Below are 14,917 nucleotides of genomic sequence, written 5' to 3'. Positions count from 1 at the left end.
CGGGACGTAAAATTCTGGCCCATATCACTTAATGACGCTACCTAACAAAAATCTACTGATCTCAATCTTGAAAGTTTCTTTAGATCCTGCATCCAGGGCCTCTTGGGGGAGAGAGTTCTAGATTTTTCCTTCCGTCTGTATGCAGCTATGACACTAGCATCTCCCTGATAAAATGGAAAGCTGACTAAATATTATATAGCCACAAAAAGCCGAACAAATATGACCCAGCCAATTACTGTCCAATCAGCCTCCTCCCAGATGGAAACAACCCTCACTAGTGCCATTAAACAATATCCACTCACCAATATTTGCTCATCAACACTCAATTTTGGGGCCAGCAGAGTTCCTTAGGGTAGCATCCTCAGTTAATCCATCTTCAAAAATCTTCCTCAATCTAAGGATCTGAATAAGGAAATTCATGAACAGCTCATCATATTCATCCTTGGCAGCCCATGCCAACTTACAGCAGAATCTGGTGTATTGACGTGGCAGGTAACATCCATGCCACATAACCTGGCTATGGCTATTTCTTACAAGAAAAGGACTCATTATCCTAACTCTTTCACTCCTGGCAAATCGTGTTGGCAATATGCGCTATCTACAGCGCACATTGCAGTGAAGTGATAAGCTTATTTTGGTAGCATTTACCTCTGCCATTGAGAAGGATAAGAGAAGTAATATCCTGGAAATGCCCATCTCCTCCAGGTTCCACTCCAAGACACACATCATCCTGACGGCCATATATTGAGATGTCTTCATCATTGCTCGGTCAACATCCTGGAATTACTCACTTAGCACATGAAGAGACCACTGTCACCATGAGGACTCCAGAAGAAGAACCGCCACAAACCTACCAGATCAATCAGGCATGGCCAAGACACATGCCCTAGCTAATATGTATCACATTCTGAAAACAAATATAAAAGAGGCTAGAAGGTCATCTAGCCACATTTGTCTTTATTAACAGATAGCAGATGATGATTTAGATTCCAGACCAGTAGCTAGAAGACCATAAGATATAGGAGCAGAAATTAGGCCATTCAGCTCATCGAGTCTGCTCCGCCATTCAATCATGGCTAATAAGTTTCTCAACCCCATTCTCCCGCCTTCTCCCCGTAACCTTTGATCCCCTTACCAATCAAGAACCTATCTATCTCGGTCTTAAATACACTCAATGACTTGGCCTCCACAGCCTTCTGTGGCAATAAATTCCATTGATTCACCATTCTCTGGCTAAAGAAGTTTCTCCTCATCTCTGTTCTAAAAGGTCTTCCCTTTACTCTGAGACTGTGCCCTCGGGTCCTAGTCTCTCCTACTAATGGAAACATCTTCCCCACGTCCACTCTATCCAGGCCTTTCAGTATTCTGTAAGTTTCAATCAAATCCCCCCTCATCCTTCTAAACTCCATCGAGAATAGACCCAGAGTCCTCAAATGTTCCTCATATGTTAAGCCTTTCATTCCTGGGATCGTTTTCGTGAACCTCCTCTGGACCCTCTCCAGAGCTAGAACATCCTTCCTGAGGTATGGGGCCCAAAATTGCTCACAGTATTCTAAATATGGTCTGACCAGAGCCTTATAAAGCCTCAGCAGCACAGCCCTGCTTTTATATTCTAGTCCTCTCGAAATAAATGCCAATATTGCATTTGCCTTCCTAACTACCGGCTCAACCTGCAAGTTAACCTTGAGAGAATCCTGGACTAGGACTCCCAAGTCCCTTTGCACTCCAGTTTTCTGAATTCTCTCCCCATTTAGAAAATAGTCAATACCTCTATTCTTCCTACCAAAGTGCATGACCTCACACTTCCCCACGTTGTATTCCATCTGCCACTTCTTTGCCCATTCTCCTAACCTGTCCAAATCCTTCTGCAGCCTCCCCGCCTCCTCAATACTACCCGTCCCTCCACCTGTCTTTGTATCATCTGCAAACTTAGCCAGAATGCCCTCAGTTCCTTCATCTAGATCATTAATGTATAAAGTGAAAAGTTGTGGTCCCAACACTGACCCCTGCGGAACTCCACTAGTCACCGGCCGCCATCCTGAGAAGGATCCCCTAATCCCCACTCTCTGCCTCCTGCCAGACAGCCAATCTTCTATCCATGCTAATACCTTGCCTCTAACACCATGGGCTCTTATCTTACTGAGCAGCCTCCTGTGCGGCACCTTGTCAAAGGCCTTCTGGAAGTCCAAGTAGATAACATCCATTGGCTCTCCTTTGTCTAACCTACTTGTTACCTCTTCAAAGAATTCTAACAGATTTGTCAGGCATGACCTCCCCTTGATGAAACCACGCTGACTTTGCCCTATTTTACCATGCACTTCCAAGTATTCTGAAATCTCATCCTTAATAATGGACTCTAAGATCTTACCAACGACCGAGGTCAGGCTAATCGGCCTGTAATTTCCCGTCTTTTGCCTCACTCCCTTCTTAAACAGGGGGGGTTACATTAGTGATTTTCCAGTCCTCTGGGAACCTCCCTGACTCCAGTGATTCCTGAAAGATCACCACTAACGCCTCCACTATCTCTTCAGCTATCTCCTTCAGAACTCTGGGGTGTAATCCATCTGGTCCAGGTGATTTATCCACCTTCAGAGCTTTCGATTTTCCTAGCACCTTATCCTTGGTAATGACCACCATACTCCCCTCTGCCCCCCGACTCTCTTGAACTTTGGGGATGTTACTCGTGTCTTCCACCGTGAAGAATGACGCAAAGTACCTATTCAGTTCCTTCGCCCAGCGCAAGGGAGGGGAGAGTGGACATGGGGAGGGGAAACCAGTTCGGAGGGTGGGGGGGGGGGGGGGGGGGGGGAGCGGGGGGGGGTTCTTCTGATTGGCTCCGGGACCCAGAAATGAAGCATTCCCCATCTTTCACTGGCCAGCAGCCAGCAAACCTGTCGGGCTGCACGCTGAGTGCAGGCCTCTCCCGCTGCCCATTAAATCTGAGCGGTGGTGGGATGAGGCCCTTAAGCGGGTGTTAATTACCCACTTACGGACCTCAAGTGAGCTACAGGTGAGCACCCACCCATGCCTCCTTTGTAGCTCATAAAATTGTGGTGGGGTGTGCGGGCCAGCAGTGGGCACACCACCGATAGTACGGTGCCCCATTTTATGATCCGCCCACCAGCTCTGCTGCCCGCAGTTGGCCTGTAAAATTCAGTCTGTTAACTCTGTTTTTCTCTCCACAGATGCTGTCTGACCTGCTGAGTAATTGTGGCCTTTTCTGTTTTTATTTCAGATATCCAGCATCCACAATATTTTATTTTTTTTATAACAGCCCTGTTGCTAACTGCATAACTCTTCAAAATTAAAGTTAAAAAATTCCAATTTCTGGTCAAGGACAATTAAACTATATTTTTTATTTTTAATACAATTTAAAAACGTGCAATAAGAAATAAATATTTCAAAAAAATACTTTTAATACATTTAAATTAATAAATATGTATAATTTATAATATGTTTAATCAGAAGCCATAAAGTAATATTTCATTATTTAACTTTTGGTAGCTGACATGTCTTTTTGAATTTTTTTAATTCTAACAGAAATTCCAGTGATCCTACCTTCAGATCTCAAGGGTGAAAAAGGTGTTCCAGGAAAGCCTGGGCCAAGAGGACCTCCTGGGTTACCGGGAATACCAGGGAAACCAGGGAATGGAAAACCAGGTCTTCAAGGACGGACTGGCCCACCGGGGGCACCAGGACTTTCAGGCTTTGGAAAACCAGGAATGCCAGGACAAGCTGGTAAACCAGGCATCAGAGGAATTCCAGGTCCCAAGGGTGATATAGGACTCAGAGGAGATATAGGACCCAGAGGCCTTCCTGGGCCTCCAGGATTACCTGGGCCTTCGGGTTTTTCTGTCATTGGTAAACCCGGAGCCCCAGGAGCTGCTGGATCCCCAGGGCTTAGAGCAGAGCCTGGTCTAAAGGGGGAACGTGGACCTCCAGGGGATCGTGGTTCCAAAGGTGAGAATGGATATGGGAAACCAGGCTCTCCAGGTCTAAGAGGTAAGGAAGGGGCACCAGGTAAACCTGGAATACCGGGTCTACCTGGGAGAGGAAAGCCAGGAATTAATGGCTTACCTGGTGGTCCCGGTGAGAAAGGTGAAGGAGGGCCTCAAGGCGAACCTGGTCCCCCAGGGCTACCTGGTCCTCAGGGGCCATCAGGACAGCCAGGACTGAATGGTATAGGAAAACCAGGTCAAAATGGGTTATCAGGTTTTCCAGGATCTAAAGGTCATAAAGGTGAGCCTGGACCACCTGGGGCTCGTGGTCTTCCTGGAGCTCCAGGGTATGCAAAGCCCGGAATAAGTGGACTTAAAGGTGAGCGAGGACCTCCTGGGAACCCAGGTGCTCCAGGAATCAATGGTGAACCAGGAAGAAATGGCTTGAATGGCGAACCTGGAGGTAAGGGCGAAACAGGGCCTCCAGGGCCTATGGGCCCTAAGGGATTAATGGGAAAACCAGGTATACCAGGTGGCAAAGGTGAAATTGGTATTGTTGGGCCACCAGGTTTGAAAGGAATGGAAGGTGGCCAGGGACAAAATGGGTTACCTGGGAAACCTGGAGTGCCTGGAGAGAGAGGTTTACATGGACCTCCAGGAGCACCCGGTCAAATTGGTCAAAAAGGAGAGGCTGGACGTACAGGGGTCCCTGGAGCACCAGGATTAGCTGGTCCTGTAGGTCCCAAAGGAGAACCAGGACGGGAAGGACAACCAGGACCCAGGGGTTCTTCAGGAATACCTGGTCTTCAGGGGCCTTCAGGGCCCATAGGGCCAATGGGTTTACCAGGTCCCAGGGGAGAACCAGGACCACCAGGTTTGCCAGGAAATGGCAAAGTAGGTCAACCAGGAATTACAGGACCAACAGGTCCACCTGGAAATCCTGGCATACCAGGCATGTTGGGAAGCCAAGGTCCACCTGGGCTACCTGGGCCACCAGGCCCACCGGGGATCATCATTAATGGAGAAATAACAGGTGTGGCTAGCCTTCATGTAGATGGAGCTGTGGACGGTGCAAAAATACCAGGGGATGGAAAACCTGGAAAACCACCTGGAAGAGGAGAAATTTCTGCAAGGGTAGCTCCTGCTTTCACTGCAATTCTGACAACACCATTTCCACCATCAGGGGCACCCATTAAGTTTGATAGGATTTTGTATAATGGACAAAATGGTTACAATCCAGCAACTGGACTATTCACATGTCAAATACCAGGTGTCTACTACTTTGCTTATCATGTGCATATCAAAGGAACCAATATATGGGTGGCACTGTACAAGAATAATGTGCCTGCAACGTACACATATGATGAATATAAGAAAGGATACCTTGATCAAGCATCAGGAAGTGCTGTACTGGAACTTAAAGAGCATGACCAAGTGTGGGTCCAGATGCCTTCAGACCAAGCCAATGGGTTATATTCCACTGAATACATCCATTCCTCTTTCTCAGGATTCCTACTCTGCCCAACATAACGTTGATCAACTTGAATTAGCGGATATATATATATTGTGTAGCAATAAACTATCGAGACGAACAGAGTTTCACTGGAAAAAGCACAAGTGTTATTATGTTGCTACAGTTTTCCAGTATTTAAAAAAAGCCTTAAAAGCCTCTGGGTGATAACCAGCATAGTATAACAACCACACATCAGACACTTCCCCATAAGACTGCACAAGCCTCCAGCTTATATTGCAATGGATTTAACGTGGAACTGTTGCTTTCATACGAGCAGTTAGAGGCAAAACTTAACTTCCTTTGCAATGCAAGTCGATATGATGTATGTGATACTTGTACTCCCTGTGCCTACTTTTGAGAAATGTTCTACCTAAGGATGCATTTCTTGTTTTTACACATTTATACCATTGACAGAAAAAAAAACTATATTACACGGTTGTATTCCACTTATTATAATCATACCTTTTGAAGTGCAATACATGTTAAGTGGTGTTCCATTGTGAATTTAGACAACTGTGTACACTGTATACTGAGTGAGAATTAAAACATTGAAGATTGGTATAATCACCACTGCAACTTGCTTGAATTTTAAATTTCAAATTAACATGTAGTGATGACTAGTAGAAAATCTAAGGTTAGGCGATGTAGTGCAAAGTAAGTGTCTTTTTCGTACTGTTTATATTATCTGTACTTTGCATTATCTTAATGACCTGTGTTGTTACTGAGCTTCAACCTGGTTGAAATTAAAAGGGTAAGGAACATTGAACTATACTGAATCAAAATCAACACAGTCTCTTGGACACATGTAGCCCAGTTACTTACTAATTTAATTCAGTTTGCTGATTCTGCTGGAGGACTGACACTTATAAATGCCACTATTTTTCCATTATCGAAGACTGTGAAATGTTTTGTCTTTCTCAAGCTCTACTCAAATCCTTGTTGATTATGATTGCCATAAGAATTCCAACATTAAGACGAGAGAATGGTAACCCAATAGCACCAAAATAAAACATGGCAATTGTAAAATCGGGTAATGGATCCTTAAAGGGGATATACATTGCAGATTCAAAAAGATCTAGAGGTGGACCATAGTGTTTCCTGTAGGAACTGTATTATATTTTATCTCATGCTGGATTGGATTAGTGCAGTTTCTTTGACATTTTTGCAACAGTGAGACTGTTTCTCACAGGAAGGCATGACTGCAGTAGCTGTCACTTTAAACTTTCAGTCAGTGTTTCTTCTGATTGTTACATAGGTTTTAAAGAGACTTTATAATGTAAAATGTTTTCAGATCTCATACAGCTGAATATTATATGCCACTCAAAATGCCTACAAATTTTGATAAATTCTCTGCAACTGAACCTTAGCTAGTTAAAGATTATTACAACTGAATGACTTGCATTAATTAATTTTCAAATGCCTTACCTGTGCCTTTCTTTTGTATTTTAAAAATGTAATATCCTTCTTTGACCAAATAAACCTTGAAGTTGGATTCTTCAAGCACAAATTATGAAAATTATGAAATTTTAACAGTATTTTAAGAAGCATTAACCCATTTATTTTAAGGGATGAATGTTTTCAATAAAATAGTATTTAAATAGCAAAGTAATGCATTAATTGTTATACACTATTATTTAGCAAAATTTAAATTCAAGTGCGCACGCAGTTGAAAGAACACAAACAAAAATTACATTACCATAATCTAGCCTTTTACAAAGTTGCTACCAGTTTTTTTTTCTTACCATTGAAGTGCAATAATAATACTGCCTATTACTTAAACTACTTAAAGCTACTTTTTGACCCAGAAATTCAGCAGCTTCCTTTTCTGGGTTCCTCATCCCCAGAGTGCTTACAGCCTGCATTCAAATAGGGAGGTCTCAGGAGCCTAGGATTTTGGGCCTCTTTCCCTCATTATCATTTTGTAGGCATGGTGATAGGAATCCGCACAGGTTTGTGTGCTAATGTTTGGGTAAGTGATTGGCTCAACTCAAGGGGGAAGAGAGTGTCTTGGGCTGCAGATTGAGATGAGGGAGGGGGAGGCTAGGAGGTCAGAAAAGAACATTGTGGGAGTTTGCAGTAATGTTGGAGGGCCATAGAGCGCGATTGGTGGGGTAGGGGCTAGGGTCGGGGTTGGGCCCAAGGGGAGTTGTGGGGAGGCCGGGAAATCAGCCGGGAGTGAGGTTGGAAATCTCAGGACCAAGGCCAGCAGTGATTAAGATGAGTTCTAACCTTTTTTTCATTCCGTAATGAGCATTGATCTTCCCGGAGGCAACCAACAATGATGCTAGTTGCTTCAGGTACAAGCCAAAGTTGCATGAGGGAGCCTAAGCAGGCATTAGGCCCCTAATTTGCATATGTTAATAGCCTGATGCCAGCTTCTGACATGGGTTAAGGGTGCCTTTTGTTTGGCCTTTGGCAAAGTGGCATCCAACTTGGCCTGCACCAGAATTTTGTATATGTGGCATGGAGGCCATTTTAGGCACAAAACAGCACTCATAACACCAAAAACCTGGGCACTGTGGAGCAGAATTTCTGACCCTTTAATTTTAATTGTTGGTGATTGATTCTACAGAATCAAAACATGATACAAAACCATTGGTTAATTAGGCTCTTCGTAGAAAATGATGCCCAGCCTGAAGTATCCTGTACCGAGAACTTTATAACTGTTTTTATGGAACTATGTAGATTCACTGTGCACAAATTATACTCTGTGAGAAAGACAATTGAATTACCCCTTTTTATAACCAAATCAAAACTAATTGAATTGGAAAATGCAAGGTAAAATCCAGTTTCAAAAGAACATGCTGCTGACAATAATTGGCCCAGTCATTAAAATATAATTTTCAAATCACAAGTACTGCGGTGAAAATCATACATCATCTTAATAACTGATTGGATATCTTTGCTTTAAAGTGTTGTTAAATGCAGAGGGACTTGCCAAAATTTATTTTATATCAAAAAAATCCACCATCTACATTAAGCTGATTTTCTTCCCAAACTAAACTGCTACAATTATTCTGAAAAAGTGCAATGCGCACCTCCGCATTCCTTAATAATGTCAAAATGTACAAATGAAAATGTATGAGATATCCACTATTCAAAACAAAGGCATAGGTCAAAGACTTAGAAAGATTAACAGGTATGAGTTTGTTAACACTAATCTAGCTATGCATTTGCTAATTTAGTGTTTAGAAGACAGCATACTGACACCTTCGCTCTCTTACAATAAAGTCAACACAAATTCCATCTGAAAATTTCAGCTATACATTGTATTTCATTAATCTATTGTCAAGTCAAATGTCAACATAACAATTCCAGCGTGATAAAATTTCGCTCCAGTGTTCAATACTATATGCAACTTTTGATGACCTGTTGTTTATGCATGAAATCACATTTCAAACCCGTGTGATCCCATGGTTTTTGTTAATGGGTTGTTAATTATGGAGAAAAACAGACATTCTCCCTTGTTTGTTGAAATAAGAATTTCACCTTCTATAGCTATCATTGTCTGATATAGAAAGATAGCTCTCTTGTAAATACTTATATGCACTGTAATAGTAACTGGTAAAATGCACTCTTATTTTATTTGAATTGAAAAACAGACACTTCTTTGAAAGCTAAACTATTTGGTTGTATTGATACAACATCAATAAAAGATTTCCTGATGTAAAAAAAAATGATTCTTAGTCCATTTTGTTTAGGTGCGTGCAACAAGATGTTTCCAGTTTCTTTTTTCCTGCCAGAAGTTTCTTACAAACATGCTTCACAGTCACAAAGATTATTTTAATTTTCAACCCAATTTTCGTTGTAGGCATAAAAATTATAGCTTTTGCAAGTTTATTCATATAGTTTGTCAGTATGAATCCAGTTAGAATAGCATGCTATAACAATTAAATGCTTTCCATAATATAAAAATAGTTTAAGAATACTATTATGAATTCAACATTAGTGATTATCACAGTAATGCCCCGCTGTTTCATAAGTTAAGAGACAAGCTCTTAAAACTCAAGAGATTTGGTATAAAAATCATGAGTTACCAATTTTTCAAGCATGAACCAATATAGAAGGACAGTTGATTTATAAATCTCATTAATAGCATATTTAATCTCTAGCAGGTCAGAGCTCTTTACTAAAATTATATTACTGCATTTGAAACTGCTTTACAAAAAATGTTTACTGAGCCACAGAGAGCAGAAAGATTCCAGGCTCCATCCCCAGTCTGTCCTCACCCAATATCCGCGCACACACTCTTCCTGTGGGTGTGCTGGTTAGTAATCAGGACTATAGCCACAGCGATCTTTAATCTCCCAAACCTTGGGATTCTGACACTGCTTCTGGCTTCCCTGCCATCAACTCCAAGATCTGAAATTGCAGCACAGGGAACTGGCATTTATATAGCACTTTTAATGTAGAAAAATGTCCCAAGATACTTCACATTTAGCCATTTAGCCCCTCAAGCCTGTTCTGCCATTCAATGAAATCATGGCTGATCTGCGACCCAACTCATATACCCACCTATGCCCCATATCCCTTTATACCCTTGGCCAACAAAAATCTATCAATGCCAGAATTAAAATTAACAACTGATCTTGTATCAATTGCTTTTTGCAGAGGAGAGTTCTAAACTTTTGCCACTCTTGGTGTGCATAATTGATTTTTAATTTCACTCCTGAAAGGTTTGACCCTAACTTTTATACTAGGCCCCTAATCCTCGACTCCGCACCCATCAGAAATTGTTTCTTTCCATCCACCCTATCTGTTCACCTTACTGTCTTGAAATCTTAGCTCAAATCTCCCCTTAATCTCCGAAATTCCTGAAAATATAAATCTAGTTTGTGTAATCTCCCTTCGTAACTTAACCTTTGGAGTCCAGGTATCATTCTGGAATCTAAACTGCACTCCCTCCAAGGGTAATGATCCTTTCTAAGATGTGGTGTTCAGAACTGTTCACATTACTCCAAGCGTAGTCTAATCACTGGTACGGATAAATGGCTGGGCTTACTGGATGCAATAAAGGTTACGAGTTCCAACAACATTCCAGCTGTAGTGTTGGAGAACTGTGCTCCAGAACTAGCCATACCTCTAGCCAAGCTGTTTCAGTACAGTTATAGCACTGGCATTTACTTGGCAAAGTGGAAAATTCCCAGGTATGTCCTGTCCACAAAAAGCAGGACAAATCCAATTAAGAGAGGGTAGAATCAGAAAGGTTTAGGGAAGAAATTCCAGAGTTTGGGGCCTTGGCAGTTGGAGGTGCGGCCATCAATTGTGGAACAATTAAAATTGGAGATGTGCAAGAGACCAGGATTGGAGGAACGCTGGGATCTAGGATGGGGTATTAGGATGGAGGAGGTTATGGAGATGGGGTGGGGGCAAGTCCACGGAGGGACATTCCTAACCTGTGGGGCTTAGCTACTCATTGGGAAATTTCTCAATAAATGGAGGAATCAAAGTTTAGATGCTTTTCATTTATTCCTACCTGTTGAATCAGGAATCTCAAATTTACCAAAACAAAACACATGCGACACTATCAGGCAGAGGAGAGGGTGGCACGTCTGAGTAAAGGAAACATGCTCAAATAATAAAAGTATGTTCTTAAAACATGTTCATCTTTCATAGAAAGGAAGGGTAGAATGGATGACTGAATAGACAAAAGAACAACCTACGACTGGCCTTTCTGTACTTAGAACCAAATCAAAAGAATTTTCCTATTCCAGTTTTTGCATGCTGGTGCCCCTTTTAGCCATCGGGTGTGCTGTTTAAACACATTGCATAGTCTTTGGGGCTGAAATAAGGCTCTAGTTTAGTGCAGATGCTTTTTATTTTGTCTACCCCCACCTCCACTACCACTCCCCCCACCTCCACCATCCACGCCCAATTCACCCTTCTTCAAGCTTTAACCTTTTTTAATGTTGCTGTTCTGATCAAATTGCAATGTCAATGGGCAGCGGGAAGGAAACATTAATTTGCATCAGGAGACCGATAGAAGACAAATGTTTTACAGCCAATAATTCCTTTGAACAATATTTTTATATTAACAATAAAAGCCTTAAGTGAAGGGTAAATGAAAAGGAGAGGACAGTTGAAGTATTTATGTCTCTGGTTACCTTGTATGACCATTTTATTTAACCGCTTTGTATCTTGCGGGCACTCCCTCATGTTAGATACAGTCAGGTGAAAAGTCATCTCCCTCTATCTTTATTTCTTTTCTTAAAACATTGTCCCATTCTTTATGGTAACATTAAAGCCTGTAGCTGTGAGCTATTCCTGGTGCCCAATGTGAATATGACAGCAGCTCCAGGCAGGACCCAAGAGGGGAAGAAAAACTGGAGGTGGATTAAAGACAGCGTGAGTTAAAGAGAAACCAGGTTCCTTACAGCCCAGAGTACAGTGCAGGTCCAGGCCCCGCCTCAGGCTCCACACTGTCATCATTATCCTCACTTGGCTCAAAGGCCACAAAGATAGAGGAGCCACCACCTTGCAGCTGCAGACAATGCCACTCCAGGCCCTGCACGCCCTTTTGCAGAATCACAGAATATTTTGGCCACCCCACTCCAGACTCTACCCACTCTTCTGACAAAGGACAGGTTTGAAGCATCAGTCGAAGATTTTAGACCCCTCTCAGTCAATGTTACTTTGAAATCGAGTCTCACTCAATAAATTTGAGAGAGTTGGCATGTCTGCTATCAATACAGTCCAACAGCAGGCTACAGATGTTATCCTTGCACTGCCTTTAATACTCAGTAGACAAGTAGCATAATACCAATACAATTAACGGATAGCAGTTCACATGTCACATCCCCATAAAACTCATAACAAATTGATAAAGTGCAATATTTCATGCCATTAATCAACAATATGGAATTTCCGCAATTTCAGCCCTAGTTAAACCAAAAATACATGGGGAGGCAGTGGTATAGTCACTGGACTAATATTCCAGAGACCCAAGGGTAATGCTAGGGACTGGGTTCAAATCCTACCATGGCAGATAGTGAAATTTGAATTCAATTTAAAAAATCTGGAGTCAAAAGATGACTATGACTGTAAAAACCCATCTGCAATCCTTACCTGCGCCTACATACTCAATCCTATCAAAGGAGTGAGACAAGGTGGCCTTTAGGCATTGGAAATGACCTTGCAAAGTCCTTGTTACTAACATCTGGGAGGCTTGTGCCAAAATTGGGATAGCTGCAAACTAGTCAAGCAACAGCCAGTCATAGTTACAGAATTGTTAGGGGTAAGATTACTGGTTATTGAAAGGGAGTCTCCAGGCAGACAGTTACTAGATGAACCTTGCACACCCTTGGGGCATGCAATCACCAGAAAGACTCTGGGAACTAGACTGGAGATGGAGGTTGGAAACTGGGTAGATTAAGTGTGGTTGTCAACAGATAAGGAAAGGGCAGATGGTTCCAGCTTAGATAGGAGGAGAAGGCTCTGCCTGGGTGAAGACTGAACAATGTTCTTGTCAGTGATGTATAAATAAGCTGTAAACTTGTGATTTGGTAGAGTGGCTCCTCAAGCTGCTTTGAGGTCCTTCTCTCCTTGCAATAGCTCGAATAAATAATCGTAACCTGTACCTGAGCCTCCTGTGATTCGTTTGTCAAAGATACCACAACAGTTGGCGTAGTCAACAGGATACTCGGATCGGATCCTTGGGACAACTCTGCAAAGTGGGTGAGTATACGTTATTTACAACCCATAGTTAGTGCAGTAAGCCTACCCGAGAATGGTCCAATTGAGTATCAAAAGAATCGGGAGGAGGACTCAGGACAGGAGGCGCCGGGGTAGAAGGTGGAGCCACGCTGGTGAGCTAGCAATGCCGAAGCTGTGCAGGGAGGTTGGACCACTACCATGAAAGGAGGTGGAGCCGCACTGGCGGGCTATGGTTTGAAATAGAACTATAGTTGAAGCTGCACAGAGACCAGACCCCTCGGGAAAACAAGTAGATTGCAAGTAACTAAGTTGTCAGAGCCGTGCAAACTAACTGCGCAGAGACAGATGGAATAGAAGAATAGAATGCCATCTGGAAAACAGGAAAGTGCTATGGAACATGACTGGGGAGCCGTGGACTCCTTCATGAGGTTCATAGCGGGACAACAGACAAAATTAATCAAGAAAATGTGGAAGGATGTGGAAGGACCCAAAAGGTCCCCTACTGAATTTTCTGTAACTTGAATTGATCTAAGTTACAAGAGCTGTTTGTGCTGAAGAGAGAGAAGAGAAAGGGGGTGCCTTTGGGGTGGGGGTGGGGAGTGGGTAAAGAGCAGTGACAGGCAGGAGCAGAGGAAATGTGAGCTTCAGTCAGTTTGATTGTCCCTATAGGTGAAGCCTCCAAGATCCCTTCCCTCTACTGCTACTTGAAGTTTCGTTTAGAGTATGAGCGTTTTAAGTCGCTAAGTTCAAAGCTATTGGAATATAAATACATACCTTTATATATGTGTGTATTTGTGTGCAAGGAAGCATTTGTATGTGAACTTTAATGTGTTTTCTTCCCTAAATTGGCATTTGTGTTCAGCACTTTAGAGTCGAAAGCCCCATATTAGATTAAAGGAAAAGTATACTCAAACATTCCAGAGTTTTGAGTATAAGGTTTGAGTTGAGATTTTTGGCAAAAATCTCAATTTGAAGGTATTGTAAAGATAAAACAGGGTTTGCCTTTGTTTGAGATGAGCCAACCTTTGTACCACCCCCTTGCAGACTAGTAGAGAGAAACTCTTATCACCAGCTTCCAAGCTGATTAGGGTTGATACATACAAATTACATTAGCTCATATGAGTTAGTATTCTAAAATTCTGAGAGAAAAAAAATTATCTGAAATTCAAAAGGATTCTAGGAAAACCAAAAGGCATAAACACACAGTCTAGGTGGTTCCAATGGATAAAAAGGGGTTTCTTTTGAAGAGATGAATTAAATAGGAAAGGAAATCTACATCCCAACAGCACTGTAATTTGAATTTGGGACAATGTTGAGATGTGAAAAGTGCAGTGTAATTTAACATGTTATTTTTGAATAACTAGGATGCTATCCAAGATAAAGAATGTGTCAATAAACATATGGGGCTTTTAATCTGGATACAAATCAATACACAGGAGAAAGAGGTAGTTTAATTTTGATAGTGTAAATTACAGTTCTTACAAAGTTTTTAAAAAGTTGCGGTTTAGTTCCCAATAAAGTTTTCAAAAGGAAATTTTTATTTTAAAAGGTTTGACAACAATTGACACTAATTCAAATGCTGCAAGCTTTTTGTACTTGCAAGTCTGTTCCCAAAATATAAAGTTAAGCTCAAGACCTTGACAAAGTTTGGCAGAAATCCAATTTTTGGTCGAGTTAATGAATCTGGGATAATTCTAAAAGAAAGGGTCAGACACAATTTAGTGGGTTACTTTTGAGACAATAAAATGTTGTTTGAGAAGAAGGTAAGGAAGCAAAACATGTCAATGCCTGATTTCTGTTTTAAAACTTATGA

General features: G+C 41.9%; 1 protein-coding gene across 4 annotated transcripts in view; it reads left to right on the top strand.

The window, feature by feature from the left end:
- Window positions 1-9,128, top strand: part of col8a2 (collagen, type VIII, alpha 2) — a 419,777-nt gene extending 410,649 nt beyond the window's left edge. For all 4 annotated transcript variants that reach the window (XM_078567142.1, XM_078567143.1, XM_078567145.1 and 1 more), the window contains one exon: window positions 3,541-9,128. In XM_078567142.1, coding sequence (XP_078423268.1) covers window positions 3,541-5,468 — 1,928 coding nt within the window. In that variant the 3' untranslated portion in view covers window positions 5,469-9,128. The remainder of the gene's footprint in view (window positions 1-3,540) is intronic.
- Window positions 9,129-14,917: the final 5,789 nt, after the last annotated feature.

The sequence above is a fragment of the Cetorhinus maximus genome, chromosome 21, assembly GCF_964194155.1.
Source record: "Cetorhinus maximus chromosome 21, sCetMax3.hap1.1, whole genome shotgun sequence".
Classification (NCBI taxonomy): Eukaryota; Metazoa; Chordata; class Chondrichthyes; order Lamniformes; family Cetorhinidae; genus Cetorhinus; species Cetorhinus maximus.
The sequence above is the reverse complement of the archived record's forward strand: the minus strand, read 5'-3'. Positions and strand labels throughout refer to the sequence as shown.